At 37.1% G+C, this 14,041-nt stretch overlaps 4 protein-coding genes across 4 annotated transcripts; 1 reads left to right on the top strand and 3 right to left on the bottom strand.

Annotated features, from left to right (window-relative positions):
• Positions 1 to 197: 197 nt before the first annotated feature.
• MONOS_10129 (uncharacterized protein) lies at positions 198 to 7,063 on the bottom strand (the record flags this gene model as incomplete). The annotated part of the gene is made up of 2 exons (XM_067862545.1): positions 198 to 6,859; positions 6,913 to 7,063. The coding sequence occupies 2 exons, from the start codon at positions 7,061 to 7,063 to the stop codon at positions 198 to 200; spliced, it is 6,813 nt and encodes a 2,270-aa protein (XP_067721364.1).
• Positions 7,064 to 8,857: 1,794 nt separating this feature from the next.
• MONOS_10130 (putative dephospho-CoA kinase) lies at positions 8,858 to 9,972 on the top strand (the record flags this gene model as incomplete). The annotated part of the gene is made up of 6 exons (XM_067862547.1): positions 8,858 to 8,965; positions 9,027 to 9,108; positions 9,159 to 9,231; positions 9,276 to 9,394; positions 9,444 to 9,537; positions 9,589 to 9,972. 6 exons carry the CDS (start codon positions 8,858 to 8,860, stop codon positions 9,824 to 9,826), a joined length of 714 nt encoding a protein of 237 aa, XP_067721363.1. The 3' UTR covers positions 9,827 to 9,972.
• Positions 9,957 to 11,027, bottom strand: MONOS_10131 (putative SRP-independent targeting protein 2). Its single transcript, XM_067862548.1, has 5 exons — positions 10,927 to 11,027; positions 10,660 to 10,835; positions 10,514 to 10,598; positions 10,355 to 10,426; positions 9,957 to 10,299 (listed from the first exon to the last, which is right to left on the bottom strand). The coding sequence occupies exons 1-5, from the start codon at positions 11,008 to 11,010 to the stop codon at positions 10,195 to 10,197; spliced, it is 522 nt and encodes a 173-aa protein (XP_067721362.1). The 5' UTR covers positions 11,011 to 11,027; the 3' UTR covers positions 9,957 to 10,194.
• A 44-nt stretch (positions 11,028 to 11,071) lies between these two features.
• MONOS_10132 (Nicotinate phosphoribosyltransferase) lies at positions 11,072 to 13,968 on the bottom strand. Its single transcript, XM_067862549.1, has 5 exons — positions 13,833 to 13,968; positions 13,653 to 13,770; positions 12,556 to 13,566; positions 12,353 to 12,439; positions 11,072 to 12,101 (listed from the first exon to the last, which is right to left on the bottom strand). Exons 1-5 carry the CDS (start codon positions 13,919 to 13,921, stop codon positions 11,685 to 11,687), a joined length of 1,722 nt encoding a protein of 573 aa, XP_067721361.1. The 5' UTR covers positions 13,922 to 13,968; the 3' UTR covers positions 11,072 to 11,684.
• Between the last annotated feature and the right edge of the window lie 73 nt (positions 13,969 to 14,041).

The following is a 14,041-nucleotide window of genomic DNA, read 5'->3' as shown; positions in this document are numbered from 1 at the left end:
AATTATACGATTTCCGATGATTCTTGTTATTCTCTTTTGAAAAACCTTTTATTTCAAAGACCCAAAACAACTTCCAGTAATGGCAGTTCTTTTAAATCTCATGTTTCATCTTCGAAGCAAATGCGCTCTTGTGTCTTTTTGTCAATTTGAAAATATTGTTTCATTCATTAAATGTGCAAGAGGGAAACCTGCATGTTTCAAGACTCTGATTGCCCACAGCTTTCGTTGTTGTCACTGCCCACTTGTTCATCATCAGAATCTTCTTCATCGATAATGGCATCTGAAATTGTGATCAGCACTGCATTTGCTGGGAAGCACTGGATAAAGTGACGCTTCAGATCAGCCAATGTGGGTCTGTCTTCAGAATTCCCTGAAGTGCACGAAATGACTGCTTGCAAATGCTTTGAGCTTTGAATTCCCTCCAAACTTGGTCTCTCTCCTTTCACAATTTTATCTCCAGCTATTTCTGCTTCATACTCCCCAAATGGAATATCCAGTGTCAGACACTCCCACAGCATCATCCCAATCGAGAATGCCACCGACTCCTTGGTTGCTCCCATCTTCTTGTTGATCAGCAGCTCAGGCGCCTTCCACCTCAAGCACTCTTTTTTGAAGCCATCCTCATCCTCAAAGGCAGACGAGGGAAGGGAGTCACTGTCATCATCGCTTGCAGATGTCACAACAGTCGACGAGGAAATCGATGATGAATCTGAATCATCATCGGACAATAAATCAGAATGCATCACAATGCAAATCACCATGTGCTCTGAGAACAGCACAATGTATGGACTCAAGTTGGAAAGCGATTGAAGTGGGTTTTCCATTTCATCAAAGGAGTGAAGAGCGAGATTAGCCACCCAGAACAGGATCTGTGCAGCTGTCATCTCTCTTTCTTTCAAGGAGCCAATTGCCATCTCCTTTGTCTTATTCCGTCCATGAAGCAGCATGAACAGAGAATCTCTCAAGTCCACAATCAGCTTCTCGTGAGGAGACGAGCATGCCATTGCATCCACCAGATTCGACATCGACGAAGTGGTTGGGCACAAATCCTCCCCTCGAACAAATGTGGTTTCAGTGTCTGTTGACGAAATGGAAGGCGATGGCGTTCTCTTTCTTGCCTCTTCCTCTTCTTCTTTCTCATCAACCTTCTCCAATGCCCATTCAGGGATCTTATCTGAGTCTTTTCCCAAAATATATTCTGTTGAGCCACATTCACTCAACAAATGCTCTGATGATTCTGAATGTCCCAAGCTTTTCGCAAACACTCTCTTCTTGATCCTCTCTTCATTTTTCTTCTCTGCCTCCTTCTCTGCTCTTCTCCACTGTTCTTCTGGTGACATCTCCATTGTAACCATCTCAAATGCCTTCGGATCCTTTTTGATGTTATCATTCACAATCTCTCTCAGATCTTTGTTCTCATTCTTGACCTTCTTCCATCGAATAACAAACAAAATAAATCCAACGAGAACAATCAAAAGGATTATTGCCATGATTATTACAATCAACAACAAATACGATTTCCCTTCTTTTCCTCCTTCAACAATCTTTTCATCATCTTTTTGATTTGTTTCGCTTGCATTCTTCACAATAAATGAATCAGTTGATGATGGCGAATCTTCATTTCCAAAAAGAATGCGCACTGACACTTCTGTTCCATCACCAGCTTTTCTGAAAAGCTCTGTTTCAATCACTCCAACAACTGCATTTTCTGATTCAAAGTCTGATTCTTCGAAGTTGAATGTTTCAATCAATTCCTCGTCACCTTCTTTGAACAAGACAGAGAATGACAAATTGCAAGGCAGAAAAAGCGATCCTTCAAATTTGAGATTTGTATTTGTTCCATTCTCTTCGCTTTTCACACTCTCCAGCACAGGAATGAAGAACGGCGATTCCCTTTCAGAAACTATTCCTCCAAAGTTGCACCCATCATTCAACATCCAAAGTGATGTGTTTCTTTCCCATCCATCTCCTCCTTTCAAACTTGTGATGCTCAGTGATCCTGAATCTGAACAGATAATGTTTCTTCTCACAGATGGGTATTTTGTGAATCTTGGATTGTTATTTGTGAACAACCCCATTTCAATTGAAACACTTCCGCCACTCACAGACAACGCTCCATTTGAGGCATTCGATATGATGGTGTCTTTCACTGTTGCTGATGAGTCTTTCAGTTCCACCATTGATCCGTTCCATCGACAGACCTCATTTTGTCCAGAATTCGACTCATCCCCTCCGTTGCCAACATTCATTGTTCCATCAAACAAACAGGAATCCAGAACAATGTTTTGATGTGAACTCATTGTCAAAGCACTTCCTTCTTTGTTTGCCACACTTTTGTGAACAACAGAAATATTGGAGCAGCTGACACGACAGGAACATTTGTCAACATTTATCACTGAAGATTCTTCATTTGAAATGCTGATGTTTTCGAACTTTGAATGGAGAAAATCGAAAGATTCTCCAGCCAGATCAGTGTCAACATTTTCTTTCCCTTCAACAAGAACCACATTCTTCTCGACTTGAACAGAATTCACTCTGACCTTGTCGAGAGACATATTCCCACAAAACGAGTGAATGCAAATCAGAAAAGGGTGAGCAACAGAGATGTTTTCAATCAACAGATCAAAGACACTCAATTCTGAATCAAGTATTTCCACGAGAGCAAACGAAATGTGGGATTTATCTATGCTTGTCTTTCCTGAGAATTGACAACTTTCAATTGAGAGGGCTGCATGCTCTGAATACAAGAATGAGGAGTGAGCTGTTGTCATTTCTGTTGGGAAGCTGAAAGAGATCTGTTTCAGAACAACTGAACCAGAACATTGAACAATGCAACTCTTTTCCATTTCTGTGATTTCCTCAATTTCAATTGAAGCTGCTGTCTTCTTTCGAGACGTCATCGTTACATCGCAGAGTTCGATTTCGCAGTTTATCACACTCTTCAAATCGACAAGAAGCCTACTGTCCACTTTGTGAGTCAGATGGATGAGGGAGTAGCCAATGGTGGCACAAGGAAGGGCAAGGGTTCCGCACTGCTTTGTGTCACTTCCTCCTTTGGTCTGTTCTGCGCTCACAATAATTGTGTCTGACTGATAAATGAGAATAAAATCAAGAAGATTCACAGGCTCAGATGAAAATTCGTTTCGGTCAATCCCATACAAAGCATTCAGACGAACAAAAACACTCGGATCAAAATCCATTTTGAACATTGTCTCGTTCAGTTGTGTGTTCAGATCACTGCACTCAACAAACATGTCACGCCCCACATGAGCTGTATTGGCCTCGAACTTCAATGGCTCGATGTGGATGCTGAGCTTTGTTGTGAGTTCTGTTCTCAAATATAGTCCACCTCCCCTTCCATTTGTTGTCGAGCACCCACACATTTCAATAATGCATTCATTCAAGTTGAACGTGCCTCCCTCGCACAGCTCAATGAAAACGCATCCTCCTTTTTGTGTTTCTGGTAACTGGCATCCAGAAAAGTTTGATTCCACAACAAATATGTTTGTGCTTGTCGAGTCGATGCAACTCAGAATACGGCTCTCGTCAGTCTTTCCGTTCACTGAAAGAAATGATGAGGAATTGATTTGAATCTGTTTTTTCTCTTCGTTTCTTTCACCTGTTGGAATAGAGACAACATTCACAAGACTTCCATCAGTCAGATTCACTGATTGGATTTTCATATCAATTACACCAACATTCACTTTGTTGGATGCCTCGATCATGCTTCTCTCAATGTTTATTGACTCCACTCCCAAACCTTGAATCATCAAAAATCCCTCAAAAATCTGGACAAATGCAACAGAAAGGGGATTTGTGTGTGGAGCAAGTGAGTGGAACTGGCAACTCATCATTGTAATGCTTCCATTTTGGCAGGCAATGAGAGCGTAATTCAGGCACACAAAATCTGACCTTGTGGATATTCGAACATGATTAATTGTCACCTTGGGATTAACATTCAACAGCACATTTTTATCAGGAAGCACATTCTCAAACATCAAAGTGCTCATTTCAGGCTCATCGATTGTGCTTGTTGATGATTCAATTGTCAAATCAGAAATACCAAATTCATCACAAATTGAACACTCTCCTTTCAGTTTAATTTTCTTTTCTTCTGAATCGGACTTGATTTGCTTCATCCCTTTCCAAAAGGATTTGCAAGGATCTTTGTTGCTTCCACATCTCAAAACATCAGCCCCGTCTTCAGACACAAACACAGTTCCACTCTCAAACTTGATGAGGAATCGGAAAAGATCTGTGTTCAAGAATTTCGTGTCACTTCCAACGAACAGTGTTTCATCACTCACCATATTCCCATATTGAAACGCAAATTTATCGTTTGTGGCAGTGGAATTCAGATCTTTGCACTTCAGAAATATATTCTTTCCAAATTCTGCTTTGTTGTTTGAGAATGTGGGATTTGTAATTGTGAATGAGGGATTCTCGCCAAACAAATCAAGAAACAGTGCACCACCTCTTCCGTTCTTTGTGATTCCTTGCTGAGACCAAGGCGCATGGCAAGAAGTGAAACTGCATTGTTCAACTGTCAATGAGCTTTGATCTCCTGAACTGACATAAATTCCTCCTCCTCCGTTTGATTCTGATTCAACACCACAATTCACAAATTCACAATTTGAAACATTGACAGACACAGATTCAGAGTTGTCTTCACTCGAAATGCAAAGACAAGAACCATTTTGCTTCTGGCGAGTTATTGAATGAAAATCAGTGTTTGTGATATTCACAAAATTTCCGTTTATCACGAGCACGATACTGCAATTGTCCAATGCACAGGATGAAAATTCAGAGTTTTGGATGAAAATGGATCCTCTTTCCTCTGCTGTAATCAGCCCATCCTTTGAATTGCTTGAAACATTCCTCAGAAACGCTGTTTCCAATGTTCCTTCTGCATTCTCTCCACACACGCAAATAAAAGGAAAGCCACCGAAGCACATGTCTGCAATTTCGAATTGATCAAGGCTCAATGCCCCACTGAGGACACAGCAAAAGCTGTATTCAACAACCACATCACTTTCAGACGGAACAACACAACAGTTGTGGATATTCAACGAATGTGAAGTGCAGCACAGAAATGGCTTGCTCTGAGGCAACGAGGATGGAAGAGAGAACGATATGTTTGAGAATGTTGCATTTATTCTTGTTTCAACAAATCCATTCTCAGGAGACGATGAATCCCCAACAACTTCAATCACTGTCCCCTTCCTTTCAACAGAAATCTCACAATCCCTGGTTTCTAAAACAGATGAACAATCAAACTTGAAAGGTGGGACTATTTTGATTTTTCTTGCGGAAGAGCCGAAATTTGTCTTTTCAGCATATTGCAAGGATCTGCATGGAGACACTGAAAATCCACATTTCAAATGATCTGAGCCAGTTGACCCACTCACAACAACAACTGATGGATATGGTTTCCAAAACAAAACCAGAGGGATTGCAGCACCTATTTCGCATTCCTCAAATCCCATCAGCTCATCCAATGAATTCTCATCAAGAATAAACCCAAACTTTGAGCGAGAACACAACTCTTCAACCCCTGTGGCAATCACAAACACATTCTTTCCAAACACTGCTTGATTCCCTGTGAAGATGATATTTCCAAAATCAAAAGCCTTCCCTCCAGCTGTGCAGTCAATCATGATTCCTCCACCAACACCTCTTTCATTTGCTCCTTTATTTGCCTTGCATTGTTCGAAGCCACTTCCAAATTCATTTGAGCTTTTGTTGCCTATTGCCACTTCGCTTCCATCTTTCATCTTCACTATCAATGCACCCCCATTTCCATCAAGACACGAGCAGTTATATATCCTGAAATCCACAAGACTCAATTTCTCCCCTTCATCCACAGTCACTTCAACCAATGAACCGTTTCCTGACTTTCGCACAATGCCATCAAACACTGATCCTGAGAAGGCAACATTGTTCACAGATTCCATTGAAATCAAGGGAATATTCTCCATGCAGATGTTTTTGAACAAGCATTTGCTGATGACTGTTGTTGATCCACCTTTTGTTTCAATCAAAGATCGACTGAATGGCTGTGCCGGGCTTTCAGATTCGCTTTGAATCTCGCATCCTTCCAGCTTTGCTGCGCCATTTCCATCCACAGACAAAAGGCTTCCACTGGCTGAGGTTGAAGAATCGTGGATGAGGGTGAATGCCTCCATGATGAGATCTCCATTATCCACTGAAATGAGTGACTCTCCTGAAGTCACATCTCTGGAGCGAACAACAGAGTTGTCGCATCTGTGGCCTATGAATTCCATTTTGAATGAATAAATTGAAATGCTGCTTTCTTCATAATGCCCGCTGAAAACAACCACATTTTGTGTTGAACGCTTGATCAATGCATGTCCAATGGTTTTGAATGGTCTGGCCCGATATCCACAGCCAGATTCATCTGCTCCTCTCAGCCAGGAAACAAACAGTTGATCAAAGCCATTTAAAGATGTGACAGCATCAGGAAGCCAATAATCCTTGTTGTTTGTGCCATCAACTGCTCGAGGATGGCTGCTTGTTGAACAACACCCAATAACATCTGAATCAGACAATTTTCCAACCCAACTTTCCGAAAGCGATATATCAACTCCATTTGTTGAGTTCCTTGCCTTATTTCCATCGAAAAAACAGTATTTTATTGTTCCACCGTGATTGACTCCATAAATGTTGTTGAATGTTAAAGCCCCATATCTTCCAGATTCACAACCTTCAAAACAACTATCAGTGATATGTCCTTTTCCTTTTGCTGCATAAATACACGCACCTGCATTATATGTTGCAGTGCATGCGGAGACAACTGTTGAATCAACCAAAGAACCATCAGGAAACTCGATTAAAATGGCTGCATAGTGAATAGAATAACAATTGAAAAAATAGCAGTTTTTCATGAAAAACTGTTGATCTGAATAAGAAGTGATCCCTCCACAGCAGAAAGACCCATTTGAATATGTGCAATTTGAATCAAAAATTTCCACATTACAGCAATATATGGAGTACAATGATCCTCCATTGCAATTGATATCTGGTGTTCCACAAGAGCATTCATTAAAATGGCATCTCAAAATAAGGCAGATGACATTTTCAGATGAGACATACAAAGCACCTCCATGATTGCCTGGTGACAAGCATTTGAAGAAGCAATCAACAAATGAAATGTTTCCTTCATTGAAAGATTGCCTCTGATCAAATGGCTCATTTGAGATAATGATGCTGTTTTGGCATGAATTGAAAGATGAGTTTTTTGCGGTGAAAGAAATTCTGGATGGAGCTGTAATTGATCCGTAATATGGCTGAATGCAGTTTTCGAAAAATGAAGAAGAAATATCAACACACTCTGCTGATTGTTTTTTGTGACGGATATCAGCTGAATGATGAACAATTGAAATGTTCTGAAATTGACAGCTATCTGTCACAACATTTGATGCCTTTCCAGAATACAACACGGTTCCATTCAGTTTTCCCAATGCAACATTTTTCATCATCGAGTTGCTCATTGTCAATGATCCGAACTTTGCTACATGAACAATTGATTGTCTGATTGTTTGGGAACGAGCATCCAGCACGATTCTTATTTTTGACATTGCGACTTTGCCTGAAGATGTGATGAATGGACTCAAGGATGATGACGAAATGAAAAAACTGCAACTCGAGACGTTCATCAATGAAAGCGAATCTCCACTGAGGGAGCATGTTTTGAAATTTGACAACAAGTTCAATTGATTGAAATTCACCGAAGAGTTAACAACATTAAACAACTTCTGGTGATTTGATGGAATTACGCATGTTTTTTCTTCCTCCTCACTTTCCTTATAAAAGAACTGACTTGCCAATGAACCCTTTTTTGATTGACTGGATTTATGAAGAGAAGGGTTTGGAAATGGGATATTCCACTCACAATGGGGTAAAGTCTCAAAATGGTGATTGAAGCAATCATTTGGCACACAAACCCAAAATAACAAGCACAAATGAAAGAACACTATTAACATATGGATGCAATAAATAAAGCTAAAAGAAATGAATTTTTTATTGTTTTAATTTGCGAATTTCTTTTGTTTTTTGATAATGTAAAAAATATAATGGGCCAAACAGAAAAAATTATACATGTGTATTCAAAAAAAATCGTGGTATTATTTTTATTACAAAAGATAAACAATAAAGTGACAAAATGATAAAATATTGCTGTTTGTTTAAAATTGAATGTTTCCTCATTTGAGAGAATTGACGAATTATTTTGCATTTTGAATTCTGTTCCACACATTGCTTTCAAAGATTATTCTCAACTTTTGAATATTTCAATATTTCATTTCACGTGAGGGTGCCAGAATTTCAATTATTTGATACGAGAAAACGTTTGGAACTTTCTATCAAATTTTTTCATAAATGCAAAAATTCTGTGTGAAATGTAAAAGAAATAATTATTCTTTGCAACTAGATTCAGAAAAAGAAATAATCACTTTCACAGCAGGAAAAAGTGAGTACGCAAGTCAGAATGGAATCTTTCTCTTTTTCATGTGAAAAATGAAAACGACATTTCACTCAAAAAATATTTCACTTATTTGTCAGAAAAATAGAAAATAATTATTTATAATGAGAATTGTTCTGTACTTCTCTATTAAAATGAAAATCGAAATAAATGAGATTATTATTCTGTCGTTTATTTTTCCAATTCAGTTTTTTTATTCTTTATCAAAAAATTGTTTTTTTTTTAAACTTTCTTTATAAATAGAAATTTTAGATTATTTACCATTGTTTTCATTTTGATATTTTTGTTTCTCTTTCATATTCTCAAATAACTGCTAATTTGTTGTTTTTTGATCACAAAGAAAATTATTATTTCTTCATGCTTGTGATTGGATTAACTGGAGGAATAGCTTGTGGTAAATCAACAGTATCAAAGATTTTATCATCGCATTTTCCTATCATTGATGCAGATGCAATCGTTACTGAAGTTTAAAATTTATTTGATAATTATTATTTCATTTTTCTTTTCTTTTCTTTTTTTTTTCAAGCTGTATCAACAAGGTCACAAAGGATATGATGCAGTTATCCGTTTGTTTGGGAAAAATGCCCTTAAAGAAAATGGAGAAATAGGTTTTGAGGTTGTTCATATTTCGGTTTTTTCCAAATATTGAATGATTCAGATAGACAAAGACTTGCCTCCATAGTTTTTGAAGACGAGGCAAAAAGAAAAAAGCTTAATTCTGCTGTTCACAAGTTTGCTATTTGATCGTAATTTAAGAGCTTTAATCAGTTCAAAGACTTGTTTTTGAAGTAATTCTTATTCGCTCAATAAAATATTATTTGAAAGGTTCTCAATGCATTATTCTTGACGTTCCTTTGTTGTTTGAATCAGGGTTAATTTCTACATTAATCACATGTATGCTTTGCTAAAATTTTTTGAATGATTCCGTTTTACGTTTTCAAAGCCAAAAGGATAACAGTATCTGCACCTGAATTAGTCCAAGTTCAAAGATTAAAAATTCGAAATAATTTTTCAGAAGAAGAAGCTTTGAAAAGAATGTTTGCATCGACTTTTTAACTTTTTCTACATAAAAATACTGTTTCTGATAGACGTACACAAATGCCAACTTCTGAAAAAGAAAAACGTTCAGACTATGTGATTCACAATGACGGATCATTGGATAATCTTCATAAGCAAGTTGATGCTTTAATAGAAAACATTAAAAATGAAATTACATATAAATATCCGATTTTGCCTCCTCTATGGATATTAGCCACTTTTCTGATTGCTGTTCTACTTTTAACAATTATTTTTAATGTAGTGAAGTTATTAAATTTTTCAAAGTGATGATCACGTTATTTATTTGCAGAATGAGCATGAAATGCATTTCAAAAATTTTTGTTGCACATTAATTAACTTGCATTTTTAAATTTTCTGAAAAAATGAAAATCACATTTTTGTTAAAACAAATCAGAACTTTTATTAAAAAAAAATTCGCCTTTTTAAATTTTGGAAAACCTGTCAGACAACTGAGTAGGGATAAAACGAGTTTGGAAAAATCAATTAATGTGAGTCATAAATGAACACAGATGTGAAATGAAATCATTCGATTGAGGCTTGAGTTTACAATCCAATTTAAAATTTGCAGTTCTTTTGTTTATTAATTTGAGAAAACTCAAACTCCTTCTTTAATGTTACAATATTACTTCAAATTGTTATCTTCTTATCACTTTCACTTTGTTTCTACGATTTTCTCTTCTCTGTTGTTGCCTGTCTGCCTTCTGTTGCATTTTTTCTTGCATTTTTTTCTCTTGTTCAGTCTGTGTTTAAAAACGATGATGAAGATTATTAAATGGGTTAATAAAAGTAACAAACAAGTGGTTTTGTGTACTCATCAGACTTTGCCATTTGACTTTTGAAAAGATAATAAAGTCCGTATGATGGGATCTTGATAAAAAAGGCAATCAGAAAGAAAGCAAAAAAGAAAACAAAAGATAGCAAAAGAACCAATTTCGTATAAAGAAAGAAGCATACGCTCACATATATCAACCAAAACTTTGGACTGATCCAAGCTAGCCCTTGTGAAATGACACTCAAAATAAGGATATCATAAACATAGCTGAAATAATAGAAATAATTTATAAATAAATGAAACGAGCTTTTCTTCACAAAAATCAAACCCAAGGATTCCTGAAGACATGCAAATATCCTCGTCTCTTTTTACCATTCCCATGAACATTTTGGTAATGAAAAAGAGCAGAACAGAAGTTAAAATAAACCAAAGCCAATCTGACCAGAATCCTATAGTTGCCTTCTTTCTCACTATAAATAGTATTCTGAAGAACAACCCTAAAATCTTTGTTTTTATTTAAAATAGCAAATAATAATTTATGAATGTGTTGTTACAAAAATAAAATCATCTTATCAATCCAAAATGAAAATTTTACCGTAGAAAAAAGGCAAGCGCAAATGATAATTTGAAGCCTCTTTTTGTTGTTTGCTTTTAGAACTTTTTCAGCATGATTTGACATTTCTTAATCTGATCAATACCCTTTTCTGAATGATTTGAAGTTTGATTAGAAATTGTTATAAGACAGTTAATAAGCATTTTTATTGACAGAATGAAAGGGAAACAAAACATAAAATCAAAGAATTCGCTTTAAGAAAAAAATTAAAATAAATATTCAAAGATCTTAGCTTTTACAACTTCAACACAAACAAAAAGCTGAGATATTAAATTGATTGAAAAAGAGTATTAAAGGAAGAAGAAGATAAATAATGATGCTTGTAAAAAATGTAATGAAAAAACAAGAAACGCTAAAAAAATTTTCATACAAATTTTGAATCGAAGATTTAACTATATAACGAAATCAACTGAAAAACAAGATCAAATAACACTATGTAAAAAACACCTATACTGTAAGATTAAATAAAAAATAAAAATAAGAAATGTGATCAAAAAAGTTGATTTCCATCTTTCATCTGCAACAAACTGAATGCTTACTGAGCGGTGAAAAAGTGAGTGAATATGTATGCGATGAAGAAAAGATGATACAAAATAAGAAAAAGAACTGCTCTGACAATCTTAGAGGTTATTGAATAAATATGTTCCTTGTCTGTCTTTGGAAATGTTTCCAATAATTTTCATTTCATTTCAATTCATTTCATCAAAATTAATTTATTTATTTAATTATTTATTTATTTATTACATTTCCAGAACAGGGATCGGCATGCACTCCATCATCAGCTCGTGCGTGTGCTCAAACAAGTCCTGTGTGAGCGACACTTTGTACGGCGTCGGGTTGATGATCCTGAGCCTGTCCTCCCTCTGCGCATTCATCTGCGCATTTACATAGTCTCTGATCTCCACACACGAGTAGCGCTTCTCCATCAGACAGCGCCCGTCCCACACGCAGCTGTGCAGCTGCTCCACACGCTCGGGAATCACATAGCATCTTTTGGACTCCACAAACGGATGGCGGCACAGCACTTTCTCGCCTGACTGAGGCGCTTTGAATGTGTCGTCGGCTTCGACACGCACCAGAATGTCTAGAAGAGGGCGGTCGTCGGACGAGTGCAGGCGGAAGGCTACTTTGCGCGAGGGGAGGGTTGTTTTGCCCATCTGAATAAGAGAGAGAGAGAAAGAGAGAGAGAAAGAAAGAGAGAAAGAGAGAGAAAAGAGAAAATTCAATTGAAGTTGAGAAAGAATTTGATCAGAATAAAAAATGTTCAGAATCGAATTAAGAATGTTTCAGGATATTCAAGGCATAAAATCAACATTGCATAAATTTAGCAAAGATGAGATATTAAATAAATATGAATAGCATTCATGAAAAGGAAGAGAATAGAAAAAAAGAAAAAAAGAATACAAACTTCATCACTCAACTTAATTCGAGGTGATCCTTCCAACTCAACCAGTTTGTAGACGCAGCCAAGAGACGGTTGGCCTTGACATGTGACCTATTTGTGAAACAATAATATTAGTTATAAATATCAAATTGGTGAATAAATAAATAAATAAATAAAAATAAAAAAATGTCCTTTCAAAATCATTAACAGTATTAAGAATGTCAAACCAGATTCGTCCCAATCCCAAACACATCAATCTGATGGTGCTGCTCATTCAGTGCAACGATGGTTGTCTCATTAATGTCATTCGACGCCACCACCTGCGCCTCCTTCAGCTTCTCACAGTTTGCCTTCTCTGCATATTCCCTGAACATCTCCTTCGACTTGATGCTCAGATACGCCAGATCCCCGCTGTCCAGCCGCACTGACCCGGGCTCGTACCCGCACTCCACCAGCGCCACACTCACGCAGATGAAGTTGGGCACGCCGCTCTTCAGAGTGTTGTAGGTATCCACCAACGCACAGAACCCGTTGGGAAATGAAATGGCATACGCGGTGAATGCCGCCAGCTCTCCCTCTTGCGTCCCGTCAATCCCAAGACGTGATTTGATCGACAGAACAAGCTCGACAAAATCCACTTCTTCAGCCTCGCTCGAGATGCTTTCCTCCAACGATGGGCATGAAGAAGAAGAAGAAGAAGAAGAAGAAGAAGCAATTTCCTTTTTGATATTTCGCCTCAGTTTTCTGTTTTTCACATCCTTCATATTCTGATAAGACATCACAAAAGCATGTGCGTGAGTTCCGCTAAGCTCCAGTCCAAATAATTTCCCCGCCAATACGTTTGACGTTTTGTCAAATCCTCCCATAATCGCATATACAGAGGCAGACATACCACCATCTGGTCCTTGTGCTCTTCTTAAACCAAATTCGAGAAGTGTTTTTTCTGGTCCAGCCACGTGCCTCATTCGAGCTGCATTTGTTGCGACAAGTGTTGGGAATCCAATGATGTTAAGAAGTGTTGTTTCAACAAGCTGAGCAACAGCAAGGGGTCCTTCAACACGAAGAAGTGGAACAGATGGAAAACACATCGTACCTTCGCGAAGTGAATAAACTTTTAGGCACGAGCCATCTATCCCCTTAACATATTCAAAAAATTCTGGTTCTGCATGTGGAATGATTGTTTTTAAATATTCGATATCACTATCGCTGAAATGGAATTTTTCCAAAAATCTAAGAACCTACATGCAAAGTCGGTTTAAGGTTGTGTTTTAACATTTAATCCAAATTAAAAAAATTATAGCGTCAATTGTTTTTTGTTTCATACAGTATCTAAACCAGCGAAAATCGCATATTCGCCTTTAAATGGGCATTTTCGAAAAAATAATTCAAATGCAGCTTTTTTGTTATGAATGCCACCTCTCCAATAAGCATAGCACATTGTTCTTCAAAATTTTATCCAAGATAAATTTAAATAAAAATAACTTTTAAAAATATTTTCCCACACAATTGATACATGTCTGTAAGGAAAGGAGTTTGCAAAAATGAACTTACAGAAAATCCAGGATCAGCTGGGGTTAATGAGCAATCGGACATGCTTGAAGTTTGTAAAGAAAAATAAACTTTATTAATAATACTGATCTAAAACATAAAACATAGTTTTTTTCTTAGTTCTTCACGAGAAATCAAACTCAAAATTGAACATTATCAATTCCA

Source organism: Monocercomonoides exilis (genome assembly GCF_001643675.1).
Source record: "Monocercomonoides exilis strain PA203 chromosome Unknown scaffold47-789622, whole genome shotgun sequence".
Classification (NCBI taxonomy): domain Eukaryota; phylum Preaxostyla; order Oxymonadida; family Polymastigidae; genus Monocercomonoides; species Monocercomonoides exilis.
Note: the sequence above shows the minus strand (reverse complement) of the source record. Positions and strands in the feature narration are given on the sequence as shown.

Excerpts from the sequence above, each read along its gene's own strand:
- MONOS_10131 (XM_067862548.1), bottom strand. The coding sequence starts at position 11,010 with ATGTCAAATCATGCTGAAAAAGTTCTAAAAGCAAACAACAAAAAGAGG. Across the intron at positions 10,599-10,659 it reads ATGTCTTCAGGAATCCTTGG|CTATGTTTATGATATCCTTA; the intron begins GTTTGATTTTTG and ends CTATTATTTCAG. Across the intron at positions 10,427-10,513 it reads TTTGGTTGATATATGTGAGC|ATCCCATCATACGGACTTTA; the intron begins GTATGCTTCTTT and ends TTTTTTATCAAG.
- MONOS_10132 (XM_067862549.1), bottom strand. The coding sequence starts at position 13,921 with ATGTCCGATTGCTCATTAACCCCAGCTGATCCTGGATTTTCTGTAAGT. Across the intron at positions 13,771-13,832 it reads CTTACAGACATGTATCAATT|AACAATGTGCTATGCTTATT; the intron begins GTGTGGGAAAAT and ends AAAATTTTGAAG. Across the intron at positions 12,102-12,352 it reads GAATTAAGTTGAGTGATGAA|ATGGGCAAAACAACCCTCCC; the intron begins GTTTGTATTCTT and ends TCTCTTATTCAG.